This window comes from Parasteatoda tepidariorum, chromosome 7 (genome assembly GCF_043381705.1).
Source record: "Parasteatoda tepidariorum isolate YZ-2023 chromosome 7, CAS_Ptep_4.0, whole genome shotgun sequence".
Taxonomy (NCBI): Eukaryota; Metazoa; Arthropoda; class Arachnida; order Araneae; family Theridiidae; genus Parasteatoda; species Parasteatoda tepidariorum.
Genome location: NC_092210.1, coordinates 41,210,167 through 41,230,480, shown reverse-complemented (window position 1 = coordinate 41,230,480; position 20,314 = coordinate 41,210,167). Strand labels below are relative to the sequence as shown.

At 29.6% G+C, this 20,314-nt stretch overlaps 1 protein-coding gene across 7 annotated transcripts in view; it reads right to left on the bottom strand.

The window, feature by feature from the left end:
- LOC107455507 (Calmodulin-binding transcription activator) overlaps positions 1-20,314 on the bottom strand; it is a 156,286-nt gene that overhangs the window by 23,002 nt on the left and 112,970 nt on the right. For all 7 annotated transcript variants that reach the window (XM_071183330.1, XM_071183328.1, XM_071183331.1 and 4 more), the window contains 7 exons: positions 19,669-19,740; positions 19,337-19,478; positions 18,796-18,842; positions 17,438-18,712; positions 4,906-5,032; positions 1,091-1,222; positions 9-118 (listed from right to left, as the gene is read on the bottom strand). In XM_071183330.1, coding sequence (XP_071039431.1) covers positions 9-118; positions 1,091-1,222; positions 4,906-5,032; positions 17,438-18,712; positions 18,796-18,842; positions 19,337-19,478; positions 19,669-19,740 — 1,905 coding nt within the window. The remainder of the gene's footprint in view (positions 1-8; positions 119-1,090; positions 1,223-4,905; positions 5,033-17,437; positions 18,713-18,795; positions 18,843-19,336; positions 19,479-19,668; positions 19,741-20,314) is intronic.

Genomic DNA, 20,314 nt, shown 5'->3' with positions numbered 1-20,314 from the left:
TGCATTACCTGCACAACACTATTAGTTGTTAATCCAGCTGAAGCACCATCTAAACTGAAGGTTAGTTTAGTTTCCATTATCTCTAACCTTTCCAGGAGAGAAAGCTTCAATGTACTGTCTATAAAATCAATACAAAAATTTATTTTAGTATTTAGTATTTATAAATTAGTATTAAAAACTATAATTGAAGTTTACATTATATAATAGATGTAGAAAAGTTGTATACTTTTAAATCACATTTCTTAAAATAAATTTCATAATTTTAAAAAATAGTCCTAAAAGTTTGGGATTCCTTTAAATTAAATAACGTGATAAACAATATACTAACAAACTACCATTTTATACATTATCACGTTTTCACATGTGATTGATTGATTTATAATATACAATTTGAATGCTAACAAAATACATTTAGGTAAGCATACACATTTCATCGTAAATTTTTAATTAACAAAGGTGAGTTAGGAATAAAAAAAAACCTGAAAACAGAAATCTGAAAATGTTAATGTTATGTGCAAAAACCATTTTAAATTTAAAAAAAAAACATCTGAAATTTAAACCAAAAAAATTTTTTATGTATGAAGCATGTATTCTTAGAATATAATCTAAGTTAGGGGTGCACAACCTGCACAATTTTTTTTAAACAGTGTGAATATGAGCCTGGATGTTTCATTTTTAAATCAAATGAATACAAATCACAATATGTAATATTTAATCACTCGAATATGAATATCGATGTGTGATTTTTAAATCCTGTTAATAGGAATCGTGATGCGAGATTTTTAAATCAGGTGAATACAATCACAATGAGCAATTTCAAATGGCATGAATACAAATCATGGTGTGTAACTTTAAATCGTGTGAATACGAATCGCAATGGGAGGTTTTAAATCACATTCACGTAGGATAGAAATATGTAAAAATGTAAGGTTTTCATAGGAGGAATTTTTCTTTTTATTAAACTTAAGAAAGCTTAATTCTGCCAAAGAGCGGGAAAACTCAAACCCTGATTTAAAAAAGAGCAAATAAATCTAAAAAAAGTGCTAAAAAAATATTTTTTTTATAAAATTTTAAGAAGAATCAAAGGTACCTTCTACAGAAAACCAATCTTCTGATTTAACATTTGTAGCAGACTGCCTTTGCCTGTATTCAAAAAATACAGAATTAGATATGACGAATCCTTCACAAGCAACTTGCAGACTGACTAAACCTGTTTCATGAGCTGAAAAAGAAAAGAACAAAAAGATAAATTACTTCTCATTACACAAATTTATTAAAATTTTAACTACTAAAAAAATGGTTAATTTATTTTTAAAAAGAAATATTTTAATTATTGTAATTTAATCTTAATAAAATTGCAATCAAACTAAATAAGAGGAACTGAATTTTCAAAAATTGTACAATAGTTGATTTTATTAGTTACAGCCAAATATATGAAGTTCCACTTTATAAAATTAAATTATAATTATAAAAATATAAATATTATTAAATTAAAAATTAAATTTCTTTTAAATGAAGCACTTATAAGATATGCTTTATTAGATGCATTTGATGCAAGGTTATTATATGCATAATATATTATAAGCTGTTTCATAATATGTGTAAAAGAAAAGTATTTGTGGTAGAACTCACGGGGACAGCTTATGGCAAAGGCAAACTAATTTAGAATTACATAAAATCGTTAAAAAGCCTGAAAACTATTTCTAGAAAAGCCTATAGAAGCTAGAGGAAGAGGTAGACCTCACTTTAGGTAGATCGACTGTCACAAAAAACCATGGGGATATTCTGAAAACTAAAAATTGGGGGACAATCGCCACTGGAAAACAGCACCCACAAACTTTTTGTTTAAAACCCAGAAGTGGTATTTTTAAGCTTAAAGATGTGTAAGTCTTATGGGAAAAAATCTATACTAAAAGATGGTACCTCAGTATTTTCATTTAATATTCACAAAAACTTCTTCCATAGACATTTAGGTATGCGGTCATATGCGAAACTAGATGACATTTATGTGAAACTAGATGACCCCGCAAAAAATTAACTTCTGAGATTTGAGTGCGTTTGATTTGAGTGCTTCTTTTTTTAAATTAAAGATGATTTGATTGCCTTAATTAGCTTTGTTGACTTTTCTAAATATCGCTATTTATTGAATCTAGCTTCATAGTTACAAAATGTAATTAATTCGTCACAACTCTTCTCTTCTTAACTGTATCCTTACTATTGTCGCTTTCAGACACAGAATGAATAGACTGGCAGAAGGCTTGTTTATTATTCTTTTATCAGTGCTTGAGTGAAAATTACTGATACCTAGTGATGTAAAAATCACAAATCCCATATTTTCAAAAAATAAATAAATAAGAATAACTACATTTCATGCCCATCATCATTTTTCTGCATAAAATAGTTTCAGTTTAATGCTCTCTGTGAATTTATATATTGACAATACCTAAGAATTATTAAAAAAGTTTTTTCATAAAAGAAATGAATACAAGTATTAAGAATGTGTATCTAAAAAAAATTGTCTTTCACATGCAATATGGAAGAAACCTTTGTAGTTTCTTTGTTTATAAAACAAAATATTTACTCCATATTTCACTTCTTGTAAGGTTCCTTGAAGTTATTAAGCAAAATAATTAAAAACTAAACATAAATTTAAAAGAAAATAGATATAACAATTCTATAAATCTGAGACATTTCTTGATTTAATTCACATTCTGTTAATACATTACAGACATTGTTCCCCTACACAAATTTTTCTCAGCAAATAAAACCTTGTTTTACTATGCCAACATTTATCTCTTTAAACTTATTAAGAATATACAAGGTGCCCACTTAAGAGGGAATATTTTTTTTGGAACGGCTTGTCTTGCTTCTAGGATAATTCTTATATACAATCTAAACACTTGGTTGACAAAAGTTAACCATCTGGAATGGAACAAAGAAACATAATTGGGATTTGCCAAGTCTTCTGGACAATGGTCTTAAGTGACTGAATTTAAAACGTACAGACGATATTGTTGATTCTGATCTAACATAATAAACGAATAGATACTAATTGAAAATTAAGAAAAATTGGCAAATTTATGTTTTTTTTTTCTGAAACATTATGTGAATGTAAAAAGTAAAATTATTAATCAGAATTTAATTTACTTAGAATATATTCAAACCATCAAATGAGAATAAAAAATTAAAGTGCGTCCATTTCAAAAGTTCAAATCAACAATTTTCAAAAAGGAATGATTTCCTCAAGTTTTTATTAATTTTCAGCATAATGTGCTAACAGAAGATATTAATCGATGCCTTAAACTTTTATATATATATATATATATAATATATAAAAATTGGCTCTGGTTGTTTTGAATGTTTCATAGTGACAGCTGGTTTCGACATTTCAAGAATGGTGAATGGTGTTGTATACAATGAGCTGCTACAACCTAGCGATTTCATTACGGGAGAAAGGCATAGGCTGCAATTGATTCGTTTGAGCCATGAATTACGGTAAAAATGGCCGGAATATGAGCAAAAACATGTGATTCTTCTGCATGATAACGGTCAGCCTCATGTCACAAAAGTAGTAAAAAATATTTGGAATAGCTCAAGTGGGACATTTTACAGCACCCGGCGTATTCACTGGACATTGCATCTTCTGATTACTGGTCTTTCCGTCGGATGCAGCACGATTTGGCAAGTTACTGGTAAACTGCTTTCGCAGAAAACAAGAATTGGCCCCTAACGTGGATGGCCTCGAAAGAGGAGACATTTTATCGATATGGAAATCGAAAATTGCCTAATCTGTTCAGAACGCGAAAATGCATTCAAAATAAATGCAAAATAAATGCATTATTGCTTTGTTCAAAAATAAATGCATTTTTGACCACACAAAAAACGGACTGAACACTAATTTGTACTCCCAATATATATATATATATATATAAGGATAAAGTGGGTATATATATATAAAGTTTTGAATACCTCGTAGTAACAGTAGATTTTCAGTATATTCATGTATGCAGTATGCATTAAATAATACTGTGCTCCAGAGTACATAAAATAATTCGTACTGCAGTATGCATTAAATAATGTATAGACACAGTATAAATGCTAATCACCATTTTAATGACAATAGCAAAAGCCATTTTGAAACACATTGTTAGAGGACAATTTGTCTATGGCGTTAATTACGCTAGTCAAATGATAATAAAATAGAAGAAATCATTATATTTAAGAGCAGTCTTTAATTCATAATTTTAGAATAAAAGTCAAATTTCATTGGACATACTCTTGATTAATATAAAATTACAAATGCAAAATATCACAATATTGCTGGAAAGAAAGAAATTGAGCCAAAATTTTTGGTCATCGTACCTGCGTCCTTACTGAAGAGATGTTTTATGTTAGCACTGTTTCAAAATGGATGGTTAAAAGCCGCGTAACATAAGAAAAAATTTCTCATGCTCTTAGATGTTTATATCATTGTCAATAAAAGTGCATCACTTTCCCCCAACTTTCAAAAGGGTTAATTTTGAATGCTTTACGTTTCAGGAAAAATAGAATTATGCTTGATATACAATATATTTCAACAATGAAGTCCTATAAAATATTTCAATGCTGTGTNTCACTTATATATGTTTAATAATAAAGCCTGCTTAATTATTAAACTTCAACTGTAAACTTTATGTACAGGTTAATTTCTCATAATATTCTGTTTTATTTTTCTCTTATGAATGATAAGTGAACACGAAACATTGACATTCACAATTGGCTAGCACATTTAATTGTTTCAAACTGTATTTCAATGTTATGTTTCAATTGATACAGTATGTAGCAGAAGAAAAAATTTAGTACTTACAGCAAGCTGGAAAAAAAACTAATAACCAGATACAAAATATAAATCAAAGATATGAATACCTGGGCTATAACACCTAAGAACTCCACTTTGTACTAATGTAGTTGGCACACTGACGCCATCGAATAGGATGGTATAAGGAGAGGAGGATGAGTACCAAGGTCCTGTAACAAGAACCTTAACACCACCCTATGAAAGGAAACAAAAAAGTTATAACAGGCATATGAAGAGAAATCAGTTGAATAAATGCTTTGAGAATTTGTTCACAAGATTCAAGTTACATAAATTCAAGTTACATAAAGCTAAGATTGCATACATCTTAATTTTAAATATAATTTCTTATTTAAACTGAATATTTAGAATATTTAATACAAAATCTACTGTGTTATAAATCATGAAACGCAGAATAAATAATAATAAAAAAATTACACAGAAAAAAAAAGACTACTGGTGATCCAATACTATCAAGGATAATTTTATAAAATGTTCTGAAAAAACTGCTAGTACAGGAAGAATATTATTCTTAATTTGTCTTTATAAATTTAAATTGTGATTTTTGTCCTCAAGTATAGCACGAAAAAGTACTCAAGTAACATAAAAAGATTTTTTTTAGACCTCAGAAAAGTTGGTATAATTTTGGAGGCATATTTTAATTTTTTCAAACAATATTTTAAGTTACAAAATCTGGCATAAAAATGACCATTTTCGCAGTAAACTTGTCTCACTTTCGATAGATTTGGATTTACGACCCTCGAAATATGAGGGTAATTGCAATCTGGAAAACACAGTCCAAAAATTTGGTCAGGAGAGCAGTTGAAAGTTTGGACCTCTATGTTATTTTTATTTTTGCACATTTCACAATATTTCAGGAACTTTTTAAGTTAACCAAAAAAAATTTCACACAATTATGTTTGGTTATCAAAAGATAATTTCCATGCCAAATTTTTTTTTTTATAATGATTGAAAACTTATTATTCTATTTAAAAATAGACGATAAAATTTCGAAATGTTAAGTATACAAATTTTTACAAAATATAAAATTTAATATTTTGCAAAATATAAAATTCAATGGCAAAATATAAAACTTGAACGAAATTGGTCAAATAGTTCTTGGAAATTACATTATAAAAGCGCAAATTTTCAAAATTTGATAACTTGAAAACTATTCGACCCGTTTCGTTCAAATTTTGTACATTGTCATAGAAAAGTACTTACATCAAAATCATGTAAAAATTTCAAACATTACAAATCCAAATCAATTTATTTTTACTGTAGTTATTAAATAACAGAAAATAATATAATAGTTATTTTTTGGTAGAATTATCTTTGAATAAATAAAAATAAACTTTATTTGGGCTCAAAAATTTTTGATAAGCTTATAAAGTTCTCAAGATTTAGCAAAATTAAGAAAAAAGGTGAAATTAACATTAAAGAGTTTAAAGTTTTAATAGCTTCCATTACCAAACTACTGGGGCCATATTTGTCCCCCATATTTTGAAAATCAACAACCCGAATCCCTCGGGAAAAAAATATGTTTATTCGGAGAAAATACGTTTCTATATCTGATTTCATAACATAAATATCAACTGCAAAAAAGAATTAGCATGTTTAAGGTTAATCCCCTGTACCACTAAGCAGGGTTTGTCGATTTAAATTAAATGATTTTTTTAAAAAAATCATTGATTTAAATCAACTAATTTTTTTAATATATATATATATTGATTTTAAAAGTTAAAAAACAGTGTTTCAATTATTGATACTTTTATTATTTTCTTTTCTTAGATTTAAAATTTATTTTAAATAAATTACTACACTAATTAATTTTAGTTAACGAAATTACTTTCTTTCTTGATGTGTGCTCAATTCCAACACATTTGAAATTACATTTTTAAAAATCTATTGACACTTGAAATTGAAAGTACAGATTAAAGTAAACATTTAGTGTTGTCTTGAAATAGACTTGCATAGCGGTAGAAAGTAATTAATAAACATGATTTTTTTTTTCAAAAAAAAAAAAAAAAAAANAAAAAAAAAAAAAAAATTAAAAAAAAAAAAAAAAAAAAAAAAAAATTCAAATTATGTTAATTAAAATTCTACCTTTTCATTGAAAAAGCATGGAATTAAAATTTACATTATATTTTATTGATGTAGGATTAAAAATGAATATTTTAATATAAAAATATATAGATTAAATATTTATTTATTTTTTGATGAACGACTACATTTATAAACACTATCTGTTACATTTATTTTGTCATTTTAAAAATCAAGAGGAAAAAAAAGAAATCACAATTTTAAACTGAAATTACGGTTTGCTAATTGAAACTTTGCTTTAATAGTTAAAGTACAGGGATCTGTCCAAGGAAAATTTACTACCGTTTAGCGGTAGCTTCACAAATTCAACTTTAGGAAAAACTGTAGAACAAATTCACAAAATATTTTTTCCTAAAATTTTATTTTTGTGTCTCGTAAGAAACGATAAATTCATATTTTTAAAATATTTTAGTGCTGATTTTTTAATGAAATTGATTTTTTAATATAATTTTTTATGTTCACAAATTATGTCTAAATTTTCACAAAATAGGTGCCTCTCAGAAAAACCTAAACAGACCCCTGAAGTACTCTTTAAATTCTCTATTTCATCTAGTCTTTAAATTTCAATCATGCATTTGTTCCAGAACGGTTGCCCTTGCAAAGCTATGTATTATAACGAAAAATTATTTTAGTAAGTTAGAGCTCCTAAAATATTGTTATAATATAGTTTTAATTTTAATTTAATTTTGACTAAACATTTATAAAGTATTTTTAATCATCAATTAAATTTCTTACAGTTTATTTGAATAAAAAAAAATCTGATTTAAATTTTAAAAAAAAGATTTAAATCAAAAAAATCACGAACCCTGCCACTAAGATTGAGTCCTTGAACGTAAAGCTTTACTCATTAGATAACAAGTTATTCAGGGTGTTCCATTCCCCCCATTGTACCTTATTTACTCATTATGATCTTAGTAAAATAACATACATAAATATGACTTAGTCTTCCATTTAAATATTTGAAAAACATTTACTCCTTTACATAAAGGTTGCCCAAGTTAAATGAAAAGCGGAAACATGTGGTAGCATCAAAAATACAATAGCGATAGTAAGGCCATCATTCACGATTATATTAATTTATAAGGAAGAGTGCACTGCAGATAATGTATAATTGAATAAATATTTCTCATGCGAGTATTTAAAGTAGAGGTAAAAGGATTCGCCAAGGTTAACGCGATGTAGTACGATTTTAAATAAAGTGATTGCATTATTTATCACTATATCACGTTATTCATCACGCGTCTGCCTATCAGAGAAACTTTCCTAAAATCTGTTGTTGTTGTAGTTCATTTACGTCGCAATAGAGCTGCACATTATTGGCGACGGTCTGGAAAACATCCCTGAGAATAATCCGAAGACATGCCATCACAATTTTGATCCTCTGCTGAGGGGATGGCACTCCCGCTTCGGTAGCCCGACGACCAGCACGCGAAGTCGAGCACTTTACGGTAAAACAGTTTAAGAAGACCAATACCGCACACCCTCGGTCCCTACGCAGGCCGATCCAAGTGGTCACCCACCCGCACACTGACCGCACTCAGTGATGCTTTACTTCGGTGATCTGCTGGGAACCGTGTCTTAACGATCAGTCCACTGCTGGACTTCTTAAAATCTATCTCCTAAACAGTGTAAGGCATGAAGCAGCAAATATTTGATAACAAATATCTTTGTATGCTTGAATTTTACCACAAAAATTCCATTACAGGTGCACTACTTTGTTTTAGAGGCATCTATAATTAGAAACTTGAATGTACCGCACAAATCCACTCTTCATCTGGGCAACTCTTACCTTATACTAGTGCAGTAAGTAAACATTTAGATTATTTATTCCTCTAATTTAAACATGTTAAAGCAAAAAATTTTCTAACTAATTAATTACTACTACCAAGATATTCAATAATAAACCAAGTACTTGCATAAGCATATTGAAAAAAAACTTGATAAAAAAAATTATAATCGTTATCTTTCAACCACAACCCAAATGAAATTTCTAAACTCTGCTGGAATCAGACTTCAATTATATTACACATCCCGCCCCGAGAAAGCCCTGAAACAAAACTAAATCGAAAATTCAGTAATTCCCGAAGCAAAATATATAGGAGAAGGGTAACACTTCGGTAACAAGGTTATTTAATGAATTAATAATCAGTCATAGTTATTAGAATTCATCATAAATTAGATCTTAAAATATCTAGGATCGCCTAACAGTTAATGCACATTATATTAAATACATTTCTGGAACCCTTTAAATGCCTGGCTGCATATTTCTTAGAAACGAGTAAATAAAACAATTATTTTAAAATATTATTCACTAGGATGTAGAAATTTTATCAAGCGAAGTTGAATTTTTTGCACACAAAAAAGTTCTGTATTGCTAAATTAAAATATTCCTATTAACAGAAATAACGGGGAAAAAAAAGTTCTACTCAACATTATCGGGAAAACCATTTTAAAAAACTTATCGGACCAATCCTGAGAAACGCAAGAAATAAATCTTTTTTTTTTTCCTCCTAAAATGTAGACCGAAATTTCCCTGAAAGAAAGAGATAGACAACTTTTGAACCGAACTAAAAGAAAATTGAATAAAATTTCATGTAAAAATTTTATATCAGTTATAATATTGCTTCAATGTTTGAAAAAAACTCCTTGGGTTACTATTTATAACCATTACCATTTACTATGAGTTAACATATTTTCAATTAAAAGCTCTGTTTATGGTTCATTAACAAATAATAATAATTAAAGAGGATCAAAAACAAAATCTAATTACTTCGTAACTAAGTTTCCATTTCTATAAAAATACAAAATTACTTTAAATAAAGGCTTAACATATAATTATTCAACACTATTTAAATCCCTGTGGCAGAATTTGTTTTGGCTTTCTGCGACAAACCTCTCTAGCACTAATATCTTTCTGAAAGATACTTTTAATAATAACTAATTTAATTAAATTTAAAGTAACAGAAACGTTTCATTCACAAAGAAAATCCTATTTGGGTATAATAAAATTGCATGTATTTTTTTTTTAATGAATATGTAATATTTTTTTTTTATTCTAATCATCTCGGGCGATATTGTCACATTTTGTAAGAGGAAAACACACTAATTATTTCGTTTTTTGCGTTTCGTAAATCATCATCACATAAAAAAATAATTAAACATCGTAAAATCCGTGAAAGAAAAGAAAACCGAAATTAAAAAATCACGTTAAAATTAATCATTTCTACCCCTCTGGAAGAGGGGGAGGGGAAATTCTGCAGAAAAGAAATTTTTTGTTTCAATATTCTTTATTTTTCATTTTTCTCAAATAAGAATGGAAAAATTACGAACATTTTATTTCCTTCCCCTCCGATGAGCGAAAAAGGCATCTTTTAAATGTAATTTTAAAGAAGAAAAAAATTTCAAAAATTTATGCAGAAAAAAACCAAGATTTTTTACTTTCTAAAGAAAAATTCTTTCCGTGAGAACTCTGTAACGTTCTGAGACATTGTCGCCGTGATTCTGTCACATGGATTTAAATTATTACTTAAGACAACATCTAATTAAAATCTAATCTAAAATTAGTCTAAATAAATACTTAACGTATAACTAATTTTAAACACTACTTAAATTATTACTTAAAGATACTTAAACAAAATGAATAATAACTATAGTCTTGCCAATAGATGGAGAAATATTCGAGCTTTTGATGCCACATAGGAAAAATATACTTTTAGGAAAATACAAAATTATTCTAATGGGATACCTGCAAGTGACGTAGTGAGGGTATCTCGATCGTGATTGGTTGTTGAAAGTGACGTTTGTTTACGTTAGCAACTGTTATTTTCATTCTATTTCGAGTAAGCCAAGCCCGTCAAGGATAAATTCTTAAGTGGCACATTCTGTATTCTTTTATAAAGATTCATTCACAGAGATTTCAATTCTTTCGTTAAATATTTCTTACTTAACAAAAAGTCAGGTACGCAGCCATGTAGAATATTAATAAACTAATTATACATTGACCTTGCAAGGTACACAAAACAAAAATATAAGACGGTTACAGTAAAAATACATAAATAATAAATATAAGTTAAGTAAGATCCTGAAATTATAGAAGTCTAAAAGATAATTCGCTCTAGAAATGATGCTTTTTCTTTCATTTTTTAAAAGAACACCATAATTTTTAAAGAACATGACAAAAACATTTTATATTTAAATAAAACATGACTGTGAGTGGGGATTAAGTAACAAATTCAGATATTCGAACACTGTGAAATTGAGGGGGAGGGGTAAAATCCATTTTGAAAATCAGATTTTTCGTCGATCCATGACTTTCCATGATTTTTTTTTTTAAAAATAGTTAAAATCATGCCATTTCATGACAAATTTCGTTCAATACCGAAATTCATGACTTTCCAGGTGTGCGAATACCCTGTATATAGATAGATTCCATGTCAACATAATTCAGATATTTTAATAGCATTTTATTTCTTGTTTGATAACAATAATTTTTCAAAAGTGTTACACAACAAGAAAATAAAAATTTGTGCTTCAGAGAAGAGAAAAAAAAAGAAAGAAAAAAATCAAGGAAATGACAAGATGGGGAGAGTGAAGTTTTTTATACAAAGAAAGCACAAATCACGTAATACTAAAAAGAAGAAAATTGGTCTGATGAAAAATCTTGAACATGAGAGTAAAACGAAGTTCGAGCAGCGATTCCTAATTTGGTTCGGCTGTGGAATCCTAAATGGTCGAACTTTATTTGACGGAGCACAGAAACTTTATGAATAAGTTTCATTAGCAATTGTCATCATATTAATTAACAAGATACTATTAATTATTCTAAATTTTATTAAGTATTTTGAAAATATTTTGTGAATGAACATTTTTTCATCAGATCGTTTTATCAACATTAATCTTAAAATTGGGCTTTATGTCAGACAGTTGAATTCACAGGTTTGGAGAGGCATTGATAGTCTAGTTCTTAATTTTATTTCAGTACATGCGTAAACTGAAAAATGAAAGTGCTGAAATATTGTATCCGCTGAAATAAAAAAAAATAAAAAAGAAGAAGAAGAATTATCAGTGAAACATACTTCATCATTGCTGGTTATTTATTCGATTCCAAATACTAAAGGAATGTTTCACAAATGCATATATCCTTTTTCATAATTCATTCATTATATTGTTATTAGAAAGAAAAAAATTCCTTTACAAACAATTCATTTTTTAAAAATTCATGAAAATAATGTAAATATTTAATGGATTATCAGTAGTACATAATTTTAAATACAGCCCTAACAGCAAAAAAACTTGGGCCCTCATTGGGCCAATAGTCATGAATCTTGGCTCAATAAGGGTTCAAAGGACCTTTATTTTTTCGATATTGGCCCTATATAGTATTTTCCGATTCACCCGATATTTTACAGCCACTTTACAACCAAATATCGGTCCGATATAGAATTGACAGATTCGCCTGATATTTTATATCCATTGTTCAGCCAATGTTGGTTCTATATTGCCCAATGTAGGCCCCATATAGGCCATTCTAGAACCAATATTAAAAATTATAGACATCGCAATATCGGTCCCTGGGTGCATGTTCTTAAAGGACACAAGTCGAGCCAATTTTAAACCTAACTTGGGTTTAAGGTGAAATTGTTGCTAGGATGGTATCAAAAATTCTTAACTCTCGGAACCCCTGTGACCCTTCCAAGAGGCTAACACGGAGGCATTCAAAAAGCCTGAAACTTGTTATGACCATGACATAGCTCAATCAGTGCCTGATACATTATAAGGCCTGAGAGGTCAAATTTTAACATTTAGCCAAGGGCCCATCATTTTCGGGTCCCTCTAAATGTTACATATAATTTCGTTTTGCGTTTTTCCTGAAGAATTGTCTATTAGCATTATGAGTTAACAAGGATTTAAATAAATATAAGTTCAAATTTACTAATATATGGTAATTTACTTATGTTATAAATAATTTAAAAACACTTCATAATTAAACAATAGGTAAATTTTGTTTAAAGTAACGAACAGGGGGTTCTGTGCCTAGGGCCCCCTCATTTCTAGATCGGCCTTGAGCGCAATAAGCAAAATAGTAAAAATTAAAATAAATATTACACATTTTTTAAATCTGTTTAAGTATTTTTACCCTCAAATATTAGTGACTCAGATTGAGTGACTAACATTATACGATCAATATAAAATAAATAAATAAATAAAGTTTCATAAATTTTTAAAGATAAAAATTCTAATATTCTCTGCTAGTGCTTCTTTTTCTTTTACGGAAATAGCCCGCCCATGATAAAGAAAAACGCAACTTTAAAAAAAAGAAGAAAAATGGTGTGAAAAGTAATTACTTTTAACAACAAAAAAAAAAAAAAAAAAAAAAAAAAAAATTTTNAATGTGTGTTACAAATTTTAGTAACCTTAAAATTATTCAGATATGTAGAGTTGAAATCCATATATTTCACCAGCTTTCTAATAAAAAAGCTGAAATGACTGTTACAGGCAACATATTTTTGAACAAATTATAACTCAGAAAAACATCGGTCATGGTAAAAATAAGTGACCACTTTAAAAAAATAGCTTTTTATTGGGAAAAAAAAAACTTTTTTTCTTTTCAAATAACTCTTAAACAGAAAACTCACTTGGAAACATTTTATCACTCATTCAGTATAAATTGATTTACGTTTAATATTTTTTTAAAAATTGGCCATCGAAAACATTAAATTAAATTTTTACTAAAATTCGTGTTCTTTACTCATATCTTAATTCTATTTCCAACCACTCAGGTAAAAATTCTTTTACCGTCGATTTCGAAATGGAAGGTTGTTTTCTCTGTGTAATCCAAATACTCGTTTTTATAAATTTTGTCGTGGAAGCAAATTAAATCCTATTTTGCTTCTATTCTAAGAGTTTATTTCTTGGGGGTTCAAAATTACTCGGATACGGAAATTAAATTGAGTGCTTGCACTTCAAGCCCACACATGCCCTATGACGTCATCGCCAGCTGATCGTTTATAAGCAAAATGGCGTCTTCAAGACAATCGAAGTTTCTCCACATAAGTTAGAACGTTAATTAACGTGAAGTTAATAAAATGCAGCGTCGTACCGTACATCGAATTTGTTGAAATATAATTCTTTCTCGCCTACGCTTTTTACTTGACTTGGATTTATTATTTGTTTATGTATTTTATTGTAATCGTGATAGATTATTGTTCAGTGTAAATAGCAACTTTGATGCATAATAAGTCTGTTTATGTTCTACATGGATTGGTGCCTATCTTTGTGTTAAGTAAGAAACGTATTGTGAAAGAATTGAAATCCATGTGAAAGAATATAGAATGTGTCACTTAAGAGAATTGATACTTGACGGGCTTGGTTTACTCGAAATAGAATGTAAAGAAAAGTTGCTAGCGTAAACAAATGCCATGTTTCAACAACCAATCAAGATCGAGATACTCATACTATGTCACTTGTAGATATTCCATTGTGATATGAAGACCAGCAAAACCGCCAAAATCTTCTGAACATTGGTGATAAGATAGAATATCTTACCGAGAATTGAAAAACTTAAGAAACTTATACTAAGGTAGATCTCAATGCACATAAATAACGTTTATAGTTATAGAATGATTAAAAAATTGAACACTGATAGTTAAAGCAATTTTTTTTAATAAATTGAAAATATCTTACGTTTAACAGAAGCTACACTAATAATTTTTTTTAAATTTAACTAATCATAAAATTTAATTAATTATGCTGTTGTTTCTAATGCCACTTGTCATACCAGCAAACCTGCTTGATAAAACCAAGCGAATTTAAGGTAGAGGGTGCGTTTCTTGTTTTTCAGAGGCACCATCAATGGCCAGGAATACGACTTCAGCTACACACACGTCACAGCCTGTTTTAAAGGGCGGACCCATTCATACATCCATTCATTCATTCATCCACAGATCTCAATTTTGACCTGAGACAGAGAACAATCTATCTCCGATTCAGTACCCCTAGAGGTATTGATTAATTATGGGAACTAGGACGATTTTGTGACCCGAGATATTCAACGTGCAGCAGTCATCATTTAATTCACGGGTTTACTTTACTTTCTTCGAACTCACAACCTCTTGGACATGGGCCCAAGACCCTACCAACGATGCTATCAAGGGCCTCTTCAATTAATTATTAAGTCCACTATCAGCAGATATCTCTACTTCACAAAAAGTTATACGTAAATCATTCTACATCCTAACAGCTAGTCCAAATTTCTTTCAAAAAATAATTTGAATTTTATTTTAACAAAACGTTAACATAAAAACATTTGTTTTTATTTCTATAAGAGAGCAACTATACATCCAAACAGCGAGTCCAAATTTCTTTAAAAAAATTATTTGAATTTTATAATAACAAAACCTAAACATAAAAACATTTCTTTTCATTTCTCTTAGAGGGCAATAAATTTCCTTGAATTATATCTTGTAAAATAATTGTTCGATAGCAAATTATCCGATTTTTATATTGTTATACATGCAGAGCTGCCAACTTTCTACGCTTTTTGAGAAAAAAAATTCCAGTGTAATTTACGTTTTAATGTAAAATTCTTTCTTTTGTAAAATTCATTTCAAATTATTTTCGACACCACTACATGTAAATAATTCAAAATTTAACATGAAACGCCACTTTGTACCAACTCTCTGATGCTGAGGCTTTAAATTATTGGCAAAAATACCAGCAATTCTGAAAGTTAGTTTTTATTTATCTACACCGTATAAAATGTTTTCAAAAAGAGTAGTAGTTGGCAGCTCTGTACATAAACGTTATAATACATGTCCGAGTATCCGGAACCGGCCGGTTAAAATTACAGTGCGCAAAACAAAAGCAGACCACCCTGAGTAACTTTTGATCGAATAATCAGATCTTCACAATCTAGGACTCAATGGTTCGAAAGGGTGACCTGAAATATGCTAACTACAATAGTTAGAGCAATCGATTTGGATCCATAAATGTTAAGTTTACTTTTTGTGTAGGTCGCAATATCTCGAAAACTTTTTCGAATTGAAAATTTTTTGCATACAATTATAAAATTCCTTTACCAAAAGATAATTCCATGCAAGAAATAACTGTTAGCAAACATTTATTTATTATGTATTATTTTATTAAATAAACGAAAAAATTATGAATTGTAAGATGTACAATTTTTACACCATTTTAAAGAATATAAATTTAAATGGCAAAATATAAATTTTGAGCGAAATCGGTCAAATATTAACTGAGAAATTGAATTTTAAAAATTCGATTTTTCAGGAACTGCTCGACTGATTTCGCTCAAATTTTGTATTTTGCCATTTAAATTTATATTCTTTAAAATGGTGTAAAAACTGTATAGCTTACAATTCTAAATTTTGCGACTATTAAATAAAATAATACAAAATACTAAATATTTACTAAAAGTTATATTTTGCATGGAATTATCTTTGAATAAACGAATTTTGCAATTGTGGGCAAAAATTTTCAATTCGTTTAAAAAAGTGCTCGAGATGTGGTTAAATACGCAAAAAGTAAAATTAACATTAAGGGTCGAAACTTGGGATCGCTCTCCGGGCCAAATTATTGGGATCATATTTCCCGAACCGCAGCTATTCCTTATATTTTAAGTGTCAGAAATCCGAATTTGTTGGGGGGAAAAAAGGCATGATTATTTAGAGAAAGGTATGATATCTTTTGTGTCTTATTTCGTAACTTAAAATATGGCTTACACTGATATTAGCATATTTGAGGCCAATCCTTCAAATCAATAAGATTGAATCTTAAGATGCGATCATTAGATCAAAAGTTATTTAGGGTGGTTCGTTTATTTTTTTTGCACACTGTACATTTAAAAATATAGGTCAGTAAACAAAAACAAAAAACTTGATCAAAATAAAACTACAGCTTTATGAGGTATTTGTACTAGAAATTTGTTTATCATTTTATAGAATTTACAATAGAGGTGGAAAAAAAAGATAAAGGATATGAAACAGAAGAGCACCAACAAAGTCAGGGACCAGCGATTCCTGTCTGGATAACTTTAGATTTTTGAAATTCAGTTGGAGATTTAATAGAACAATAAAATTTCATTGCGAGTATGATTTTTTTTTAACACTTGAAAAAATGATGGCATGCCTTAAAAATATTTACTTATTAATTAAGCAAAAACAGCTGAAAATTGCCAAGAGCAGCAGAAATTAAATAAGTTAAGAGCGCTGTCAAGCTTTAATCAGGTCAGATCAAATTTGAAGTTGTTGAGCTTTTGCAAGCATGGGAAGCATTTTAAGATATAGCTATCAAATTTTGTGGACGCTAATTCTACCCATATGGGAATCAAAACAAAATTTTCCTCACATTTTCATAATTTATCATACTTATTAGAAAAATGTTTTAGAATGGACAAACTGTTAAATCATATGACCCCCAGAAATAAGAAATCCCCATAAATAGGAGGAGTATTCCCCATAAATAAATAAATCCATAATTTACCTCCGTATAACACCAGTCGGGAGAGTAATCAGTGATGTTTGCAGTCCCTTCTCTGTAATCCATCGCTGAATGATTAGTCTTGGCAGCAAAAGAACCATTGCTTACGGGTGTCGATGAATTGCTACTGGACAGCCCACTGCTTGGAGCAAGGTCTGGATTTAGATCATCAAGGTTAGGGAGATCACTCAAAATATCAAATGTATCCATATTGAACACTTCCTCATCAGGAGTTGATATATCATTGTCAATGAAGTCCATAGGATTCAAGTCCACTATCACATTATCTGGTTGATGGGATGATTCCAACTTCACAGAGATTTGAGGGTTTGAATCTTGAACCACATATTTGGGCGGAGGCATATTGGCTAACAGAGTGCGCTGAATTTCGTCGTGTGACATGGCTAAAGTGTCTTCAAAGAGATTCATGGGTAAATCCTTTGTCTCTGAAGACAACTCCTCCATAACACTACAGAGATCAGGGTCTTTGTTTGTCGGCACATTTGAAAAATGAACATCCCTTTTCAGGGCTGATTCTAAACCCTCCTCCACTTCTGATTTGATATTTGGAGATTTTTTGATGGGCTTTGCTATGTTCGGACCATCCGAAGTATCCATTGCATTGGTGAGTGTATGAGTTGTTAAATTCCTCACGGCTGTGGCTGCACTAGTATCTTGTCCACACAGGAATGTGACAGGTGTAACTGATGCGGATGTCAAACCCACACCAGATGCGGCTGTTGCACTGTTCAAAATGAGAAGGCCACCTCCACCTTGAAGTTGGGACAAGTTCAAAATAAGGGAAGTGGCAGCAGCTGAGCCACCACCAGAGCCATGATTACCTGTAGTCAAGGCAACTTCATGTTTTCCATCCTGCAAAATGGGACGACAAGGAGCAAGAATAACACTGCCAGGTCGGGGAGTGACACCAGTGACAGCAACGGTAGCAGATACTGTTGCTCTTTTAGCTGGGGTCTCTTCTGACTTTATAGATGTTGTCTGAGTGGTTAAAACGGTGGTTGTTGTGGACGATGCTGGTGTAGTAGATGTATTTGAAACGGTTGTAGAGTTTGCAGCAGCTGTGCTCACTGCAGCTAAGACGCCTCGGGAATGAGTTTTAGGAGATATGATTCTGTGAAAAGTGTGAGAGCACTTTTTATCAGCTGAAGCATTGCCTTTAGCATTATTGTCACATGCACATTCATGGGTTCGAGCTGTTGATTTGGCTCGCTGTTTTTCCATCAACTGCTGTACGATAGCTTCAACTGTTTCAGCAGTCTTAAAAAAATTAAAGTCAATAGAGTCAGCATTAAATATTAAACTTAATGAGATACAGTATTTATTGAAAAAAGAGTACTTACCGAAATTTCTAGCTCATTATTCAAATCAGGCTCATTTTCACTATAAACTGTAAAAAAATTAATCCATAAACATAAACAGAAAATATTTAAAATTAGATTCATACTAATTCAAAATATGAATTCTCATGAAAACATAAAACAGGAAAAAAAATGGCTGCTTTTCTTTCAAAACAGAAACTGATGAGAAAAATTTCAAACTGAGTATGAAATTGTTACCTTACTTAAATCTTATAAAACTATAAAATAAGAATAGACTAATCTTGGATGGCTTATTTATTATGAATTAATCCACAGTAAAATGGATACAGACGATTGAAAGTTTTTTTAAAATTGTATCAATTATTTTTTGGGATTTTCTTTTGAAATCATAATCTGTAGTGTTGTAGCTTTTAGAACACCTTGAGAAATATGTGTAAAACCATTTTTGCATGATAAAAAAATCGAATTTTTTTTAGATCAGTTAATTTCACTCTTAATAAAAAAATTAGTGTAATGAATTAATAAAATAATTTAAATAAAACATAATACTTAGTTTACTTACACATTGGTTTAAGCTGTGAAACCAATTCCTCCTTAGTCCATTCCTTTTTGTCAGCACAGTAACTGAGACTCGGTGTAACCAAAAGCTTATTATCGTCACTGTATGGGACATTCAGATAGTGTACTAGTACAATGTCTGGATTCTATAACAGAAAATATTTTATTGAGCCAAAGCTTTAACAATATTCTTCATTTCAGAAATTACTTATTGAAAACAAACAATAGGAGAATTTTGGCGGAGACAATTTTTTTTATTTCTTAAATTATACTATAAATTAGTTTGAATACGAGAAAAAGTAATTTGAAAAATAAAAATGAACAAAAGGAACCTACTTGTAATAACCAATAGCAGCGACGATGAAATGTTGGAAGGATAGCTGAATGCACATAACAACCATAAATGCACTGTAAGAAATAAAATATATATAAAAGATTTTAAGAAAAGAATTCATTCTTTTAAAATAGCAAATGACTTAATTTTTTGAATAGTCTCCGTTTTATTTAATTTTTTTTAATGCACAGCACAAAATTATTTATGTTAAATGAAATTTCGATAAATTCATGATTTATAGGAGATTTGATAAACTTAATCAATGCAATTACTACTTGCAATTTACTAGAAAATAAGAATATTGTATTTTAAAATGAAATAACCACCACTATCACGAACAACACTATCAGGGAGGAACTTGCATTGCATACAGAGTGAATACTTTGCACAATCTCAGTTATTAATAAGAAACTTACAAGAACTTAAGAAATTAACTTCAAGAATTCACTGTGTATTGTATTAATAACACAGATTTAGACTGTTTACCACTTAAAATAACAAGACAGATTGGTCAGTCTAGTCCTGGAAAAAAATTAAATAAAATTAATATACTGGTTAGATATCATCCTAATCGATGGCTAACTTACTGGCCGCCCTGAGGTTCGGTGTTCGATTCTTAGTGTTAGTCATTTCTTTTTCTTTAAAAAC